Source organism: Pinus tabuliformis, chromosome 7 (assembly GCF_031772625.1).
Source record: "Pinus tabuliformis cultivar Carrire ecotype Pingquan chromosome 7, CPIR1, whole genome shotgun sequence".
NCBI classification, from domain to species: Eukaryota; Viridiplantae; Streptophyta; class Pinopsida; order Pinales; family Pinaceae; genus Pinus; species Pinus tabuliformis.
Genome location: NC_142293.1, coordinates 1,623,919,704 through 1,623,940,643, shown reverse-complemented (window position 1 = coordinate 1,623,940,643; position 20,940 = coordinate 1,623,919,704). Strand labels below are relative to the sequence as shown.

The 20,940-nt window shown below is 40.7% G+C and overlaps 1 protein-coding gene across 1 annotated transcript; it reads left to right on the top strand.

Moving 5' to 3' along the window:
• Positions 1–1,673: 1,673 nt before the first annotated feature.
• On the top strand, positions 1,674–4,578 carry LOC149254454 (uncharacterized). Its single transcript, XM_089454781.1, has 4 exons — positions 1,674–2,175; positions 2,409–2,943; positions 3,150–3,532; positions 3,773–4,578. Exons 1-4 carry the CDS (start codon positions 1,674–1,676, stop codon positions 4,576–4,578), a joined length of 2,226 nt encoding a protein of 741 aa, XP_089310907.1.
• The last annotated feature ends 16,362 nt before the right edge of the window (positions 4,579–20,940 follow it).

Genomic DNA, 20,940 nt, shown 5'->3' with positions numbered 1-20,940 from the left:
GGGGGGCCAGAACCCACCAGGAGGGCATAACACAAAAACCAATAAGGGAAAAGCAAGGAAATAAATTCGAAATCCTCGGATCTGAGATCATAAACACACAGGAGACAGAAGTGCCAAAGGAGACCTCTCCTCCCAAAGCCTCTCCCTCCACCAAAAGCCCAGAGCCTTCCAAAGAAAAGGCTATTGAAGAAGAGGATGAAACTCAAGAGTCTGAAGAATCAGAGGAAGAAGGAGAAATTGGGGAATCCCAGTCCTCTCCCAGAAGATCTACTCGAGGGCGCAAATCTGCAAAAGAGAAAAGAGAACAGGAAACCTATAAGGACAAGCTCCAGGGCAGCCAGCCAACACTAGAGAAGCTTCTAGCCAAAACTCCGAAGGTGACAAGGAATCAAACACAGGGCTCTAAGGGAGCCTCCCAAGGCAGAAATAAATGATGAAAATAATCTCCTGGAACTGTAGGGGGATGGGTACCTCAGCTAAGGAAGAAGCAATGCACAGTCTAACAAGACTAGAATCCCCAGACATCCTCCTCATCCAGGAGACTAAATTGGAGGACGCAGCTTTCCTCCAAGCAAGCAAAAAATTTTGGAAAAAAAATGGAGCACATGCAGTGTCCGCCCGTGGAGCATCGGGAGGGCTAGGGGCGCTCTGGAACTCAAATAAGTTTTCTCTAATTTCTGAATCCCTCAATACTCATTGGATCTTCTTAAAAATGCAGCATTTAGATTCAAAAGAAATTATTTGTCTGTTCAATGTGTATGTTCCTAATAATGCAGGTGAGAAAAAAGATTGTTGGGACTCCATCAAAGGCCTAGCAGATATAGAAAACCTGGAAAATATTATTATAGCTGGAGATTTAAACCTCACACTCCAAGCATCAGAAAAAAGAGGAGGTAGCATAGTCAGGGATCCGGCAAGAGAATGGGCAGAAGATCTCATGCAAGACTGGGATCTTCTAGATATAAAACCAGTCTCAGGCACTTTCACTTGGACAAACAAGAGAGTAGGGCCGGGACACATAGCAGCGAGACTTGATCGTTTTCTTGTCCAAAGCTCCTTCCTTCTTCTGGGGTTGGAGGCTAGAATGCGCATTCTTCAAACCAGTGCCTCTGACCACAAGCCTATCAGTCTTGAGCTGACCCCCTCTAAGGATCTAGGACCGATTCCTTTCAGGTTTAGCTCCTTATGGATCAAAGAGCCTGACTTCCTGCATAAGATTAGAGAGAGCTGGAAAGAGCCGGTTAAGGGGTCCCCCTTCTTTGTATGGGAGGAAAAACTTCGTAGGACCAAAAAAATGTTGAAAGGTTGGGCAAAGACATTACCAAACCCTGCAGATGACAGAAAAAAATAAATAAATCCAAAACGATTTGGAACTCCACCATCTACACCTGGAAACTACTGAAATCACCAAAGAGGAGCTTGATAAGGAAAACCAACTGCAATACAAATTCCATAGAGCGTGCCTAGCAGAAGAAGAGTTTTGGAGACTTAAGTCAAGAAGTCTATGGTTAAGAGCTGGAGACCGCAATTCCTCCTTCTTCCACAAACAGGCCCAAGCTAGAAAATGCCGAAATAATATATCAGAAATAAAAAATGAGAATAGCATCATCAAAGATTTTGACAGCATCAAAAAGGCAGCTTCAAATCACTTTGGAAAAATGTACACTGAAGATATGGGGATCAGCCAGACCGCCAAACTGATAGACGATGTCCCCAAACTCATAACTGCAAAAATGAACAAGATCCTGGAAAGTAAGATCTCAGCCAACGAAGTTAAAGATGCCCTGTTTGAAATGGAACCCGACAAAGCCCCGGGTCCGGATGGCTTCACGCTTAGGTTTCTTCAAACTTGCTGGCAAATATTTGAGAAGGACCTTACGAAAATGATACAAAAATCCCAAGAGTGTCAAAAAATTGGGGGCATCACAAACTCAGCGTTCCTGGCTCTCATTCCTAAAGAAAAAGGTGCTAACTCCTTCAACAGATTCCGCCCAATATCCCTATGCAACATCGGATACAAAGTGATCACCAAAGTCATAGCAAACAGATTGAAGAAAATCCTTCCTAAAGTTATCCCGGAGAACCAAGGTGGCTTCATTCAAGGCAGACAGTTGGTAGACAATTTCATCTTGGTCCAAGAGGCGATCCACTCAAGTCTTCGACGAAAAGAAAAAGGTATGGTTATTAAACTCGATCTAGCAAATGCTTTTGATCGCGTAAGGCATAAATTTCTGTTTGATGTAATGCATAAGCTAGGTTTTGGACAAAATTTCATAAATTGGATCAGAGCTTGTATCTCCGAGCCATGGATCGCTCCTCTAGTGAATGGCAGGGCTGCAGACTTCTTTAAAGCAACAAGAGGGCTGAGGCAGGGGTGCCCTCTGTCGCCTCTCCTTTTTGTTTTGTAGGCCTCTGTCCTCGTTTCCACTTAAATAAGAAACAACAAGAACAAGAAATATTTGGACTGAGCATAGCAAGAGGGATCAAATGCATCAATCATGCACTCTTCGCAGATGACACGTTGCTTCTTGGGGCTGCTTCTCATTTATCGGCAAGGAAATTCAAAGAGGTGCTGGAAGAATATTGCCAAGCATCGGGCAGCGAGCTAAACAAGGATAAGTGCCATGTATACTGCTGGAATGTATCAGCGGCTGCTGCAAGCACCATTGCCAGATGCCTGGGTTTTGCAGCATCAGCTACTTGGACCTCCTTCAAGTACCTCGGGCTGCCAATTTTCCATAAGAAAACTACAAGTAAGGACTGGTCTCCACAGATAGAAAAATTCAAGAACAAGATGCAAGCCTGGGGGGCACATTGGCTCAATTTGGCAGGGAAATCAGTGTTAATAAAATCAGTAATAAGCAGCCTACCTCTGTTTAAATTTTCTGTGCTGTTGGCACCAATGGGAGTCATAATTAATAAGAAAATTTCTTTGGAAGGGAGGCAAGAACAATGAAAAGAAATTCTCATTGGTAAACTGGGATATAGTTGTCAGGCCGCTACAAGAAGGAGGGTTAAGCTTTAAAAATTTAAACATGCAGAACCTAGCATTGGGTGCAAAGCTGATCTGGAAGATCATAGCACCAAATCCTGGATGGGATCAGATCTCCCCTCAGCAAGCTAATAACTAAAGTTGGGCCTCTTATCAGGGATAACGCTTATTGGATTCCTGGGAATGGTAAGCAGATCAGAATCTGGGAGGACAACATTATGAATAGACCACCAATTGCAAACACGAGTCTAAAGAAAGAACTGAAGGCGTGGATGGAAGAAGCGAATCTCAATACGCTATGGGATATATCTGCCTGGCACGGAGATAATTGGGCAGGCTGGAAAACGCCCAACGTTCCAGCTGAATGGTTGCCAGATTATGCAACGCTTCTTCAAATGCTTCATGGAGCTGCCCCTATTCACGCGAGGAGGAAAGATACGAGAGGTTGGGGAACGCAGCAGACAGGTTATTCAGTGTCTCAGGGATATACCAAAATCTCGGAGAGACCCCACGGCCCCCCCAATCCGGCGGCTTGGAAAGGTATCTGGAATTTTCATACTATCCCAAAGATTGATTTTTTCTGCTGGTTGTTATGCCATCAAAAAATCCTAACAGAGGATAGACTGCTGAAAAGGGGATTTCATGGTCCTTCAAGATGTGTTCTATGTAAAGAAAACTCCGAAACTGCTGTCCATATCTCTCTGGATTGCAATTTTACAGTTCAGATCTGGTAGGAACTCCTTGGAACGCAGAAACTGATGCCCAACCTCCCCCACGCAGTCCTGGAGTTGTTTGCTGGATGGTTGGACAGATATCCAGGACCAGGCCCAAAAAACAAGATTATCAAGCTCGCTTGGACTGCCCTGCCCAGATTTATTAGCTGGCAAACCTGGTTGGAGAGGAATAGGAGGATTTTCAGGGAAAAGGAACAGAACTACAAAGTAGTGGCACACACAGTTAAAGGACAGCTAAATGAGTGGCTCAGTGACAAAGAGGACGACTCAAATTTAAGCCAACATGACATGGAATTCAGAGCAGCTCTTAATCTAAAATTTCAAAAGGCTACAATATCCCCTCTATGCCTTAAAGACTGGCAAATAAGGAAAAATGGAGAAGAATTTCAAGATTGGTTAAATAATCAAACTCTTCCCTACTTGTTCTTTGATGGAGCAGCCAAAGGAAACCCAGGAAGGGCTGGAGCAGGAGGCATAATCATAAATCCAAAAGAGTCTTCCACCCACAGATTTGCCTGGGGTCTAGGCCTCACCACAAGCATTCAGGCGGAAGTCATGGCGCTGTTTCAAGGTATCAAAACACTAAGGGACATGGGACTAGCAGAAGCAACTATGTTGGGAGATTCCCAAATCATTATAAATGTAATGGTGAACAACACAAACCTAGCAGATCTTCGATTGGCGAGGACAATTTCAAGAATCAAAAGCATGATAAAACACATGAATCTGACTTTTTTCCATATTCTGAGGACAAATAACAAGGAAGCAGATGTAGAAGCAAATAGAGCAGCACAGCTTGATGCTGGATCTATTCTTAGAGATAATGAACTCTTCTGGGACCCAATCCCCTAACATTCTCTATGTTCTACCGTTTTTTGCTAAAACAGTTTGTTTGTATCCATAAGCTAGGGAAGATAGCAGGAAAAGATCATGTGAAAAATTGTAAAAAAAGGCGATTCAAAAGTATTTGTGATATGCTCAGCTGGTTAGAAAGATTCCAAGAAACCAGTACCAGCTTATGTAACCGAACTCATGGTGGTTTGCCAGACAATTAATGAAAGTCCCATAACCATTTCCGTAAAAAAGAAAAGAAAAGTAGTTCACGAGACAACCACGATCATAAAACCAAATACAACACACGTTCAATAAGATAAGTACCAAATCCATCAAAATAGTTCAATTCCTTAGTACATATGAATGAAACATATACCGTAAACATCTAAAGAATAGTCCTACCATATTCAGGATACATCCATGAAAATGTGTTGGCTCATCGAGCTTCATGTAATTAAGTGGAAGTTCCAAGATATACAAGTACAATGTTGCGACACTAGCCCCAATAGTGGAACATTAAGTCACCACTTGCACCTCCAAAGAAACATCTTCTCTCCTATGCCAAGTTAGAGAAGCCGAGGTGAAAGTTAAAGTCCCAAAGTCCCTTTGCTTGATTTATGAGGGTGTATTTATAGAAAATGAGGTGACCCTCCACCTCCCATGTTACTCTTGACCTCCCTCATGACTCTTAAGCTTATGAATTTTGGACTTATTACATGACCTTTGAGCTTCTATATGACTTTAGAACTCGATAGTGACTCTTCATATTCCATGTGGGACTCTTGGTATTCCACATATTTACATTTTCTCATTTTGAGAAATTACACAATTACATTCCACAAATGAGGTGGTAAGATGCTATAACACATGACTCTTGTACAAGCCATGACTTGGCAATGATGACATGGAACTTCATGATGATGTAGCATTGCCAAGTTGCTCTTCTTGTTGCTTTCTCTTCATCTTCATATATAAATATTTCATGTGCTTTATCTTAATCCTCCAAGGGGTTGATTGATATGGAGTCTTCATGTGATCTTGGTCTTTGAGCTTTTTTGGTAAGCTAGTGTCTCTTCATCTTCTTGCGCGAAGACTTCTTCATGGTTCCAGCTTCATAAGTGTATTCCAACACAGTCTCCTTCTCTTCCCCTCCAAGCATCATCTTTTCATGTCAAGATAAAGTACCTGCAAGTGAAATACACTCATGACAAGACGACATCAGTCAGGAAATATCCTAGTCTAACTTGCTTCATGAAAACCACTGGTTGACCTAGAAATGGGTACTGGACCTGGAGGAAGGCTCAGGGATTGCATTGTTCCAAAGGGCAGGAGTAAGGGAATAGGATTGCAACTATGTAATGTGTAGTTATGGGGGCTTGAGAGGGTGGATTGTGTAGTTGAGGGTCACAGTGAGGTGGCCTTTCCCATCGTGACTATGAAATGCACAGTTCTAGAGGGAAACTATGCATCTGGATTGCATAGTTGCGCAATTTAGGGAATCAGAGAGAGACTTCTTGTTGCAACTATGCAATGCACATAAACAGGTTGAATTGAAAATTTTTGGGGAGCAGGAGACTCTTGAGAACTATGATTGTGCAATGTGCAATCCCTGGAGGTAGTGACTACACAATTTGTATTCCTTGGAGGCAGTGACTGCGCATTGCACATTTCTAAGGGGTAGAAAAGGATTCTTATGACTTGAGACTGCGTAACGCACAGTTCAGGAAGGCAATTTGGAAGGAGGTTGATCGAAGAAGAATCGGTTGCAGAAAATGACTAAGTGTTCAACTTAGATCCATAGGAATAATTTTGTTCAACCTTGTAGGCCTTTGTTTGTCGATTTTTAAAATTCTCTTTAGTGTAGTGGCCTATGCTCTAAATAAATTTTACCACTTGATGCCAATCGGAGTGACCAAAAAAACTGATTGTAACTCTTATAAATAAGGCCCTTATCCTTTCATTTGGGGCATCAAATTTGAGAGTTGGGAGTTGGAGTCCTAAGTTTCCACATTCTATGTATGCTCTCTCCTTACAACTAAATGTGATCTTGGAGATCAAAAACAAAATTTCTCTTTGTAGGAAGTCCTTGCTATCTGTGTAAGTGTCTGAATTCCGTGTATGCTCTTTTCTTACAACTTAGTGTGATCTTGGAGATCAAAAATAGAAATGCTATGCATATTTTTTATATTCCCCTTAACATAAAATCCAGCTTCTACAAAATAATTCCCTATTGTGATCTATGAATTTGATATCATTTTGATCTCTGTATGTCTCGCTTATTCGTAAGTGATCTTGCATTCTAAACGTGGTATCAGAGCTAGGTTGTTGATTCAGTTCCAAAGACAAGTGGTGCATTTGTTCGGTACTCCATTGCTTTATTGAAGACCAAGATAAAGAGCCATTGTAAGAGTTATCTTGGTAATTCTAGATTATAAGTCGTGTATTTGCCTTTAAACTTATTTATTCTGTAGTAACTTTCTAATTCTATTGGTATGCAATCAAATCAAATATATGATGTGGTAGTTGTTTGTGAAAATACTCAAGCTAGTCTTGTTGTGGATATAAATGAATTCAGTCTTGTCCCTGATTGGTGTATGCCTAGAGTTCCTATGTTTAAATTTTATGAAACCAAGTGTTGATTTTCCACGATCTTGGGACTAGAATAAAATCTTAAAATCTATGATGCTACGAAACCAAGAATCTCAACAAAACTACTTTGCACAACGAAATATAAACAACAGTAAATCACACATGCACATAATATAGAAAACTTTTTACAGTTTTCAACCCAACTTCGTTATATTAAACAACATATAGTACAACAGTCTAGGGCTCCCGTATTAGGGACAATGGCCCTCATACATCCACTAGTAGAAGATACAAAACTGGGGCTTGGTGTAAGTTCATCGACAACCAATCTACCCTCAACAAGATAATCCGACCATCTGGTTGATGAAGTCGACTCTCTCAGCTCCGGTCGGTCGTACTATGTACATTCCCTGTCCTTCGGCTCCCGATCTGCAGTTCCTGCCTCTATCAATGCTCCAAGTCCAGCTGGCCACTGAACCTCAACTAACAATCTTCTCTCTATTTGTGACTTAGCCCATCAAGGCCACAATACATCGAGACTCCTGTCAAGTTTTTCACAAATCCACTTGTGAACAACTCTCAATTGCCCATTGTTGCTCCTCAGCTACTTAGGGACTTCAGCCCACTATGGTCTTCCTGCGCTGCTCTGAGGAAGACCAACATAAGGCACGAGGGCTGCCACCTATCACTACAAGATGTCCATCTACCACAATGAACACGGGCTAGGAGGACTGCCCATTATCTACTGTAGAAGTCCTTCTCCACAAACAAGTCTCGGGCTCCACAAACTGCTCCTCTGGTTGATCAGACCCTTGAGCTCATCAAATGCCTCTCTCGCAACAACCTTTTTCCATCAAGTTGTTGCTCACCAGAATCCAACTTGGACACTATCTCATTGTCCTCCAGTAGACCATAAATGCCCAATCTCATCCACACTTGGTCTTCTCTCATGCTTGCCTCCAACAGTCCATGAGAGACCAAGTCTATGTTGTAGCATTTGAACCTATTTAGGGCATCCCCACACCTAGGAGACCCTTATGCATGGATGCCCACAAAATTCACCAATTTTCCCTTTGCTTTTGCAATAGAGGAGCTATTGCACAAATCTAGGCACATCCATATGTCGTCACCTATAACATCATCAAGCCATCATCTAAGGGAACATCTGCAAGACTTCTTGTTGATGTCCTCTTGCCTTCCAATCTGATGTGCATGTTGTCACCTTGGTTGCTAGGTAGGCCTCCCAACAATCCACATGGGCTCCTCCAAACAACTCCTAAGGCCTCCTCAAGCTGCCCATCAAAATGATCCAAGTCTAGTCAACATTTTTTACCCAAATTCCCTCCAAAAACATTGTCGTAATGATGTTTGACTTCGTTGTTGTGATAGTTCTAGTTAGGGCACATGATGAAGCCCTAACTCTACCTAACAGTCAACAAACAAGCCCATACCTTAAGAAGGAACCTCCTTTTCCATGCTGCCTCTTTTAGGGCCTAGTCTACCATTGAAAACCCTTACGCAACTCTTGACTGTGTGCTAAGGCCTGCGGCCTAGCACAATAGTCCTCCTGTAGCACCAACCCTCTCCAAACAATGCCCAAACACCTTCCAAACAACAACGTTATGCTCCTTAGGAACTCGGCCCAAAAAGCAACCTCCTCGACCCTCATCCCAACAAACTCGGCACCTATTTTACGCATTCTTCCAGCCCAAAGACAATACGCACTTGCCTCAGCCACACGGCCTCCTGTAGTAGACTTCAGATCCCTTCCTTTCATGTTGTTTAGGCCTCCTCCTTTGTTGTGATTTCATAGCTCCTTTCTCTAGGAGAGACGTTGAACTAAAGGATGACTAAAACACATCAATTCACCCTCTATTTATAAAAAGAGGGGCTCCTTCCAATGTCACTCTAGGGTTATCCAACTATCAAGGAGGCTTACTAAACTTAAGTTGACCTTAAATCATATGGTGCCAACCCAACATTAGACTTCAAAAATTCATAACTCCTTAATGATAACTCAGAATCAGATGATTCTCGTTGCGTTAGAATTGTCTCGTTGAGAGCTATCATCCTCATCCATCACATGTCGAAGAATCGTCACGGTTTTGGCCCAAACATATATGGGTGCAAAACCCCAGGCTTTGGTTCTAAGCCCACAAGCCTACTTGTGGTGCTTTGACCTCCAACCCTCGAACACTAAGGCTTGGAGTACCTCCCAAGCTACAAAAAAATCAACACCAAGTTCATTGATCTCAAATCTCTCTAAAGAGTCTGATATACCTCATCTATTATACTCATTGATATGGATTTATGAAGGAACAAAAAGAAATACAGATATAAATAGAAAAATAGAGTTACATTGAAAATGGAACTTCAATTCATTAATAATAAAGCACTGAAAATTGTTACATGCAAAATGGAAATAAACTAGCTTGAGTGATGGTAGCTTATCTCTGAGAAGAGATGTGGCAGCTACATGCCTTCTGAATTATGTTACAATGAGGCTCAAAGTCCTATTTATTATTGAGAAACAATGGAAAACCATAAAAATTCAAAAACTTAATGCCAGGGGAGGAAGCACCAAAATTTTGAGGGCCCCGTTTGGGTAAATTGGTACATCAACTTCCTGGGCTCGTAACTTTGGCATACGATATTTGTTTGACGTGTATGACACCTTTTTAGAAATATCTATCCGACAACTACAATTATTGACTACAAACCATGACAATATTTTGTTGGGTTTTCTCGTTTCCAAAAAAAAAACATCGTTTAGGGCCTCAGAATGGCTCTGGAAGTTTGGGACCCCAAAAAATGACAAAAATAGTAAATTGTATTAAAATTAAGGAAACTAAAAGAAACAATGTTGGGGGTCTAAGTGGAATAGACAGATGTCCACCAATATCCACCTCGATCATTCCTCCCCCCTTAGTAAGCAATGGTACCCATTGTGTCGAGTGCCTCCATGAGATGGGGAAACTTCTGTTGAACTCGGTCCCTAGTGAGCAACTTACCCTGGCGCAGGAGTTGGCCAACTTTGAAAACTCGATACAGTTGGATCTTCTGTTGGCATGTGTTCTTGATCTACGTGTCCATTATTTGATCAGTTGTGGCATTTTCCATGTAGTCTAGGTTGAGCTTTGTTGGTGTTAGTTGTTTTGCAATGTCTGATGTGTCCAATAATGGTCGAAAGTATGGTCAAATGTGATGCACATTGAACACTAGGTGAGGTTCGAGGAATGGGGGAATGTTGAGCTCGAAAATTGTCTCCCACACCCTTGGTGATGGTGCAAGATCCGTATCAAAGTGGTCATCGATGGGCTTTGGCAAGGAATTATTTCTACAAATGCAACCAAACTTTGTCGCCCACCTGAAACTTATGTGGCACCCGATGTTGATCATGTCACTGCTTGCAGTTGGAATTGGACTTATCCAAGATGGCATGCACCTATTAGCAGATGTGCTGGATGCATTCAATAAACCTAGTTGTTTTATTAGCCTTAGACTATATATATGTAGATTATGTCTATGTAGTCGAATGAGGCAGGGCAACATCAAGTAGACACAATGGTTGAAATCCCATATGCGCTTGAAAGGGACTACAACTAGTCGAGCTATGGAGAGCTTTGTTATAATAGTGTTGCACATAAGGAAGGCTCTAATCCTAGGTTCATGTATGCTTGGATCTGTACATGGGTAGTATGTCCAGTATCATTCTATTGACGACCTTTGTATGGCCATCAATCTGGGGATGGAATACAGTCGAATTGGTGAGCTTGGTGTCGAATAATGTACAAAGGCTTGACCAAAATGTGCTTAGGAACTTGCTATCCCGATTTGATATAATGGTTTACGAGATCCCAAAATGTACCCACACTCGTTCAAAGAAGAATTTAGCAGTGTCCTCTGCTGTGATACTCTTCTTGCAAGCTGCCAATATATCCATCTTAGAAAATTTGTCCACGACGACGAATAGATAGTCATGACCATGCTTAGTAGAAGGGAGACCGTCAGATAGTAGTTAGAGATGGATTCCCAGGGTTGGCTGGGAGTAGGCAGAGGAGTGTACAAGCCTTGCTTCTTGATGGTTGGCTTGGTGATGCCATAGGAAGTGCAAGATCTAATATATTTTCCAACGTCTTGTGAGAGTTTTGGTCAATAGAAATACTTTTGTAGTACGATAACAATTTTCTCCACACCGAAGTGCTTTGCAACCCGACCGTAGTGCGCCTACCAAATCATCTTGGCACTCCCTCTTGAAGGAACACAAAGGTGGCCCAGGTAGAAAAATAATGCTTCGTGGAGGTGGAAATCTGGAACTTTCTTGCCATCCACTAGCATTTGGTATGTGGTGGTGAACTCTGGATCATTTTTGTACAATTTTGGCCATTTGGAGGTCTTGTGACCACAAGAGTTAAGAACAATAGTCAGTGCAGCAATTGTGGGCCGACTAAGGCAATCTACAAAATTATTGGTGGTTCCCTTCTTGTATTTAACGTTCAAAGGGAATTTTTGTAGATATGTAGACCGAAACTTCTGATCTTTATCGTTTTGTAACTTACCTTGTGTTTGTATAAACTTAATAGGTTGGTGATCTGTGTGGATGACCATCTCTTTCCCCAAAATGTAATTTTTTCATTGCCGACATGCCTGGATGATAGAATACATCTCTTTTTCATAGGTGGGGTATTTCTGAATTGTATCGGAAAGTGTCTCACTGTCATAGGCCACTGAATGCCCTTGATAGGTGAGAATTACACTAATAGCATAGTCAGAGACATCTGTCTCAATTTCAAATGGTTTTTGCAGGTCTGGCAATGTGAGTTCCGATGCAGAGCATGGACATTAATTCAGCTCAACGAATTCCTTTTGATGGGACTCAGTGTAACAACCCTAGTTAAAAATCCATGTAAAAATATATAAGACCACGATCATGGGAGACATATTCCTAGCTGAATATTGGGAAAAATATCCTAGTGGGTGTTCATTTCGGTTATTATGGCTAAAGGAATTTGGCAAAGGCAATGACAAAGGATTTGGAAAGGCAAAATAGCATTTTTGGCACATTTAATTATGAAAATAAAGGAAATTAGGAGAAAAGGAAAGTGAAAGGTCATAGGTTGAATGTGACAAGGAAAATGAAGGAAAATAATGGAAATTGGAGAAAATAGAGGCCTCATTGATAAAAAAGTCTTATGAGGATTAGTTGATAAGATTTTACTCAAGATTGGTCAGTGTTGCCTTTTGTTAGTTCAATTTTGGAGCTTTCATTCTATTCTCTCTCTCATACTCTTGGACACTTAGAGTTTTCTTGGAGCACTCTTGGAGAGTGTGGCATACTTGGATGATTGGATAAAGAAGGCAAAGTAAGGGCTTGAAAGTGCAAGAGGACATCGGGTTCAATAGCTACAACGGGTTTTGCTTGCAGGTATCGATTTGCATGTATGTTTTCCTCACTAGTTTTGGCATGCATGGCATATGCATGTGGTTTATTGGTCATGATTTGTCATTGACATGGAGGATTGTCTAGATTGACAGTGGATTTTCCTATCCTTTCCATTTCTAGGATAGCCATGATGTTGTGGGTTCTTTTCTTTGATTTCTGGTTGGTTCTTATGTTTCCCTTAGCTTGGGTTGAGTTACTAGTTCCTAGAAGCCTTGGTTGGACAAACACTTTGGAATCCCTGTAACAACTTGGGTGGAGTTACTAGTACTAGAAGCCTAGGTTGGACAAATGCTCTCGAAGCCCTTGGTGGATTGAATTACTAGTCCTGGAAGCCTTGGTTGGAAAAAATGCACTAGACTCCTGGAAGGCTTGGGTAGGGATCAATCTAGTGATGGTTTGTGATGTTTGATTATGAGGTGGAATCACTGTTTTATGGGTTGACGCGGTTTGGACTCTAGAAGCCTTGGTTCGGATTTGATGGATTGTTCCATGAGATCTCATATTCATGCTTGGAATATGGCACGAGGGTGACTGGATGAATGCAACACCCTCCTCCCACATCTACCCAAGTAACCCACCAACCGGGGTAAACATGTGATAAGAGGCTATTATGATTGGATTCAATCTCCCATGTGACCTTAAGGAAGTGGAATCGATGGAAACACAACATACAAACCTTCCACATCAGCTACAGGACTCCTAGGAACCATCCCAACCACTCAGGTAGCTAGCGCATAGGTCCCACTGAAGTTTTTGACTACTTGACCTCCGGACACTCCCGTGCTATAGGCCTGCCAGCGTCCACGAGGCTCTGGACACTCTCATAATAAGGCATGCCAGCATCCAAGGACTATTTTTCTTAGTGTTGTGTCAACGCCCCCGAGATTTGAGCCACTTTTCAGGCCCAAAGCCTAGGTCATTGCATAGAATTGAATAATACCTTCAAAATAGTAAGATAACAAGGAAACAATGATGCAAAATTAAATAATTGAACAAGACCTTAAACGGACCCCTACTATCCATGACAGGTATTTCGTCAAACATATCACAAATATGTAATCTACAGGTGTAAACAACAAATTTAAGCATAGGGATCTCATACTTATCTGAGAATCGCTAAGAACCATTGTTCCCTCATATAATTTGTTCCATAATCATCTATTAGGTCATAGATACATTGTCCACTCATTTACAAGTAAAAACATGATGAGAACCACACATATAAACTGTCATATAACACATACATAACCAACATAGTAGCAACAAAAATACTAATGAAATCACATCCATATGATCCAGATATAAACCAATATAATACTCATAGAAATACAAGGAGAAATATCCTCATATTGATTATGCAAAATCCAAACCGGGATGGGACTACCACATTCCACTCGACCATAGAATGGATGAGCCAAATATCTCTTCATCCATTTACCCCCGTGCCATATTCCAAGCATGGATGTAGGACTCGAACCAAAAGAACCAACCAGGGAATCCCGAGGCTAAACCACCTCACCCTCATCAATAGAAACATAGCTTTACTGTAATAAATCCTGGATCACTATGCCAACACAATGAACATGTAATAACATGCTTTACCATGGTCTCCACAAGATCACTAGACAAAACAAGAATGGATGCCACCAGATTTCTCTACCTACATCGTGAGGATTTTTCATGTCTCCTAGTCTCTTAGGCTTTACCGCAATCCACACCGGATCACTAGGCCCTAAATCGAGACCCACTCTCCAGGTTTTACTACACATCCCAACCTGGGATTACTAGGCCCAATGTAGAGAAATCCACCTCTTGGATTTACCGTATATCCTGCCATTCACCGGCAAGGATTCCTAGGCCCACTGAGGCAACACATTCATGGCTTTATCACAACCCACAATTTGGCTCACGGGTTACTAGGCCAGTGGCTTTACGTGATCCACAGTCTAGTTCAGGGACCACTAGTCCATGTGCTCTATCATTCGGAGATCCACCTCACTCAACTTTGAACCATTCGGCAATCCAACTCAACCAAAACATGAGAACCCCATCACACCATGGCTATCTGGAAATGGAAAGGCTAGGCTGAAAACATTGTCACACCTTGAAAAACCCATGCCATAACAGCAAAAGTACCACATGCAATACCATTCACGCCAAATCTAGCAAGGAAAATACGCAGGCAAATCGATACCTACAAAGAATATTGTCGTAGTTGCTTGATCCTGCTCTTCCTTACTTGATCTTTGCTTCCTCTTGCCTTCTTTGCCTTTCTTGATTTAATGCCAAAATTCTCCAAGAAATCTCTAAGCGTCCAAGAGTGTGTGTGAGAGAGAGAGAGAGAGAGAATAAATGAGAGAGCCCCAAAACTGAACTGACAAAAGGTTACCAACTGATCCTCAAAATCCTTTTTATCAATTAAGCCTCCACTTTCTTCATTGTCCATTATTTTCCTTCAATTTCCTCCTCACATGAAACCTGTGACCTTTCACCTTCCTTTTCCCCTAATTTCCATTCTTTTCATAAATAAATGTGCCAAAATGCCATTTTTCCTTTCCAAAGCCTTAGCCATTGACTTAGCCATATTAACCGAAATGAAAACCCACACTAGGATGTCTTTCCCAACATTCAGCTTGGAATAAGTGTCCCATTAACCGTGGTTATTATTTTTTGCCTTTATTAACTTTTATTAAATGGAATTTTGAATAGAGATGTTACAGAACCCTCCCCCTTGTGGGACAGCATCCTCGGTGTTCAACCACACATATACCTCAGCAAAACCACTGAAAATAAAACATACTGCCCATGGAGCATTATAACATAGCTCAATGCAATATTGACAGTGATCACCTTGCTAAAAATCAAACCCAAATTACAACATAACGACATGATAACACAATGACATGACACCCATACCACTTATTGGAGATTTATAACATAGCTCATGGTGCTATTTACATCCATATACATATGTACATATACCAAAACATCACCAAAACATGTACCAAAGCATATACCAAGACATAAACCAAAACACCATACCAAAATTGTTTTGCCTCAACCGAAAAACAATGAAGGATACATAAATCACATCTAATCCACCTTCTCCCGTGTAGCTTCATCGGGCCCAAAGTGCTTCCACTACACCTTAACTTTCTCCATTGGATGGTTTTGGAGAATGAGCACCTTTTTCTGCAATATACATTGAGGCTCTAGCTAGAATTCTCCATCTGATTCCACCTGCAATACAGATATTCAATCACATGATCAACATCCTTAACATAATTCTTAAGCAATGACACATGGAAAACATCATGGAATTTCATTATTGGAGGCAGTGCAAGTCGATAGGCTACTAGCACAATCCTCTTAACAATTCTAAAGGGTCCACAAAACCATGGTGCCAGCTTGGCACATGATCCAATCCATAAGGAGCTCTTCTTTGGTTTGATGCATAAGTACACATGTTCCCAAACTTGGAACTCGTTGAACAACCTGTTCTAATCTTCATAGCTCTTCTCCTACCCTATGCTGCCTTTATATTATTCTTTATAACCTGCATTTCATGTTCTATTTCATCCAACATGTCTGGTCCAATCAACACCCTATTAACTGGATCACTCCAACTGATGGGAGTATTGAAACTCCACCCATACAATGCCTCAAACAAACTCATCTTCAAAGATTCTTGATACCCATTGCTATAAGCGAACTCTACCAATGGAACACCTTCGTTGTTGATGCATCATGTACATCCTCAACATGTCCTCCAATATCCGGTTGACCCTCTCTATTTTTCCATCCGTCTACGGATGACAAGCTATACCGAAGGCCAACTTTGTGCCCAAACCTGCAAACAACTCCTTCCAAAACTTGGAAGTGAAATTTGCATCCGTGTCTGACAAAATCTTCTTTGGAACTCCATGTAATCTGACCACGTCTTTGATGAATACTTGTGCTACATCACTAGCTGAGAATGTATACTTCACTAGAATGAAGTGTGCAACCTTTGTCAACCTGTCCACAACAACCATGATGGAATCATGCTGTCTCAATGTCCTCGGAAAACCTGTGATAAAATCCATGGAAATGACCTCCCATTTCCACTTTGGAATCGCAATCGGCTATAGTAGTGCACCTGGATTCTTACACTCTGCCTTCACACGTTGCCAATCAAAACACCTAGCCATTTTTCAATGATCAATTTTTAAATGTTATTGAATCTCATTGCAGTCATGAATGGTGGATTGTTGATTTCAAATCGAAATAAAGTAAGGAAGAATCCATTCTTTACAATCTATCTCATTCCTCCTATTTTGAAAGCAAAGAACCAAAGAATGTAACTTCATGTTTTCAATCAACCCCTCTCTATGATTCATCACATCATGAGGATTCCCTTCCCTTTGATGAAAATTCAAATTTTGATCATGGTTGTCTTAATATATATTGAGAAGTGTAGCAAGAAAGGCTCAATTTGACTTAACCTTGGTCAAATTGAGTAAATTCAAAATTTCCCCATCATCAGACAACTTGGAGGTAGTTAATTGAGGTGACATGGATCTTGTCACTTAGTTAGCTTAGTAAATTCAAGTTAAGGGCTTGGAGTTATTTTTGCATGTGTTGATTGCTAATTTGTAGCAATCCAATTTAGTTATTTCCAGTTGTATTCAACTAAACTAGTTCTAACTGTTGATTGAACTAGTTGGAGGTCAGTTGTGCAGTGGGACAACAATCTAACTCAGTTATCATCTAGTTAACTAATGAATCAACCAAAAATAGATCATGCATGCAAGGAATTAGAATTGCTCAGCTATGGTGGAGATTCCAAGGCAATGTAACATCAGTTATGGACTAGCCTTGAGTGTATAGGTGTTGCATGCAATAACTAATCAATCCTTGGGAATTGTGCAATAAATTTGGAGGAAATTCATAAAAAATAGGGCCAATTTCCTCAATATTTGTGCAAGGAAATAGGGGCTCAGGTGGAGGTAGAAATTTACCAAGTCTAGGTCAGATATTTTCATTGAGCAAAGAGAACAGTTATTCACTTGCAGGTTGAGTTCAAAGCGAGCAAGAAATTGTAATACATTCTCTATTCATCTGATTAATGTAAACAAGCTTAAGGGGTTTTTACCATTTGGTTTCCCCTTGATAAATCTGTGTACTTGTGTATGTGATTGATGAATGTTTGTGAATTTTGTTCTAAATTGTGAATTAATTTTCGTAGAGTAGTAGAATAGAATTATGTCTCTTGATTTAGATTAAATTTCTTGAGTAGTTGCAATTCTATCACCATATTTATACATGGTATCATAGCAATGTTCACAGTAGAACAAGAATTTCAAAGTTGTTCCTTATGAGGTTTGAATTTATAGCTTCAATTTAGTAAGATTTCTATAGAGTTGGGAGAATGGCCTTCAATGGAATGAGTTTAGAGTATGCCTTGGAAGGTAGTTTGAATTTAATTGCCAAGAAGGATCACATGGAGGCAGTGCTTGATAACAATGGATTGCAGGAATATGTCAAGAAAGACATTCTAAAACTAGGATCGGTTGATGCCCAAAACCTATCCCAATGGAAGAAATATGTAGCCAAGGCAAGGAGAATAATCTTAGAAGGAGTGCGAGACCACATTGTCTCAAATATCCATGGAAAATAAACTCCTTTCACAATGTGGAAGGCATTGACTGTTGTATTTGAGAATAACAATGACCATAGAAACTTGTCCCTTAAAGACAAACTTTGAAACATTAAGATGTAAAATAATGATACTATTTTGCAATATCTCTCCAAATTTACACAAGTTCGGGATGAGCTTGGAGGGGTTGGTGTGAATGTTACAGGAGATGACCTGGTGAGCCTAGCTCTTCTAGGTCTTCCCAAAAGCTGACATAGCTACCAAGAATCAATGAACGAGAGGGAGAAATGAATGAATTGGGAACTCTTATGGTATGATTTGGTACAAGAAGAAATTAGGCGAAATACTAGAGATGGAAGTTCATCAAAGAGAGAGGATGAAGAAAATTTTGCATTGGTTGGTAAGGGAAAGAAGGGAAAATGGAGGAAATCTCAAACCAAACCAGATTCCATCCAAGGGGGATAGAAGAAATATTTTCCAAAATAAAATGATTCAATTGTCATGAATTCATGCACTATGCTACAAAGTGTCTACACAAAAATTCTTGCAAGAAGAACTCAGGAGGAGCAATAGGTGAAGCATTGGCTTCACAGTTCGAGCTAGATTTCACCTTGATTGCATGCATGGCCAGCACTGTGATGGGGAGCGTGTGGTTCTTGGAATCAGGTGCCTTGTTCCACATGACAGGGTGATTCATATTGGATCATTATATTGTTTTTCATCCATGTCGACGCATTCAGAATGGAAAAAGTGGAGGAATAAGCTCACATGACAGGTTTTACCAGCAAGACACAATTTGGCAAAACGAGGTCTGAAACCTTCTGGGAGTGTTTTGAGGCATAAAAGGATTTTTTTGGGGGTAAAACTTTGCCTCTTTAAGGTTCCACCTTTTCACATTGTTCTACACACAAAAATATTTCCAACAACACAAGAAGCACATGAATTAGCGTCCATATGCAAAAGTTATGCCACTTAGAAGTTGACCTTCCTGTTTTCACACCTATAGTTTGGGAGGATGCCACGTCAACTGCCATTATTCATGGAAGAGGTTCTAGCCAGGTGTTTTTGATGTAAAAGACTCTTAAAGATTCTATCTTGTAACTCTAGTTAAGAGGATGTAGTCAAACTTAACCACTAGTGATATTAGGCTGTGTTATAACCAGACCACTAGGAGGAAGAGGCATTCCATTCTTTCAAGAGAATTTTTGTTCCATAGTTGAGCAAAGATAACCACGAGAGATAGGAGATAGAACATGCAGAGAGGATTTGTGCACTGTAGCAGCCCACGGGCCACATACATTACTTCTTTGTACTTGCTACCTTATTTTCCAAATAGAGAAAGAGAGCGAAGTGGCCTCACCTTCCACATGAGTTTTCTCCCGAAAGGGTTTCCCAAAGCATAATTTGTGTCTTATGTGTGTGTGTGACCTTATTTTGTCATTCCCTATTTTTTTGCATAATTTCCATTTGCATGCATGCACAAATTACAATTAAATCTACAGATCTTAAAGTTTAATAAAATTGTAATAATGTGGAACCTCATATTTTAAATATAATATTATCAGATTTGTTGTGATGAATTGTCTAGTGGAATACCCATGGTAGTTTACAGATCACAAGGTGTAGAGTTTTTTTCAGTGACCTAGAGGAGAAAAATCTCCAGAAGCATATTAAGCTCAAGGATGACTAAAGGTACAGTGCTACCAAGATTCATACAATAAACTTTAAGAGGGAGACGAGATCCCCTCTTTGTCTCAAAGATGTCATGTTTGTGTCGGGATTGACAAAGAACCTCATATCTGTAGCAGTTTTGGAAGACCATGGCTATGATGTGATCTTCAGTAAAGGCAAATCCTTTTTTAGACATATTTCCACTATACAAGTGAAGCAAATCGGGGTTCATGTGAAGAACTTGTATAAACTTGATGTGGAATATTGTGCTGCATTAAGTAGTAAGGTAGAGAAAATGCAAGGTCGCGATGTCGGTTAACTCTCGCACCAGAGATTGGGCCATTTTCACCATGGTGCCCTTAAAATTATGCAGTAAATAGCCACTAGCCTCCCCAAAGGATCACTTGAGTAGTAGGACGTATGCAAGGGTTGTACCTTGGGGAAGTATGTAAAATCCACATTCCATGATCAAGACAACAAAGCACATGCAGTCTTGGAGAGAGTCCACTATGATGTTTGTGGACCCTTCTCAACAACCTCCACTGCCAGACATAAGTACTATGTTATTTTTATTGATGATTTATCAAGAAAGTGTTGGATCTTCTTCGTACATAAGAAGGATGAGACATTCTCAAAATTTGTAGAATTCAAGGCATTAGTTGAGAAAGAGATCAACAAGAATGTGAAGGCTCTCGAGAGCGATAATGGAGGTGAGTATGTTTCGAATGACTTCAAGGATTTATGTGCGAAAGAAGACATTCGAAGAGAGCTAACAACACCCCATAACCCACAACAGAATGGGGTAACTAAGAGAAAGAACCAGAGCATTATGGGAGCTGTGAGAGCTATGCTACATGACCAAGGCTTGCCACTACATTTGTGGGTAGAGGAATGTAACACAACAATCTACTTGCAGAACCAAAGTCCTCATCAAATTCTTGGTATGATTACATTGTAGGAGGCTTTTTTGAGGAGAAAGCGAGATGTGTCTCATTTTAAAAAAATTGAGCCTCTGTTTCCTACCATGTCTCCAATGATT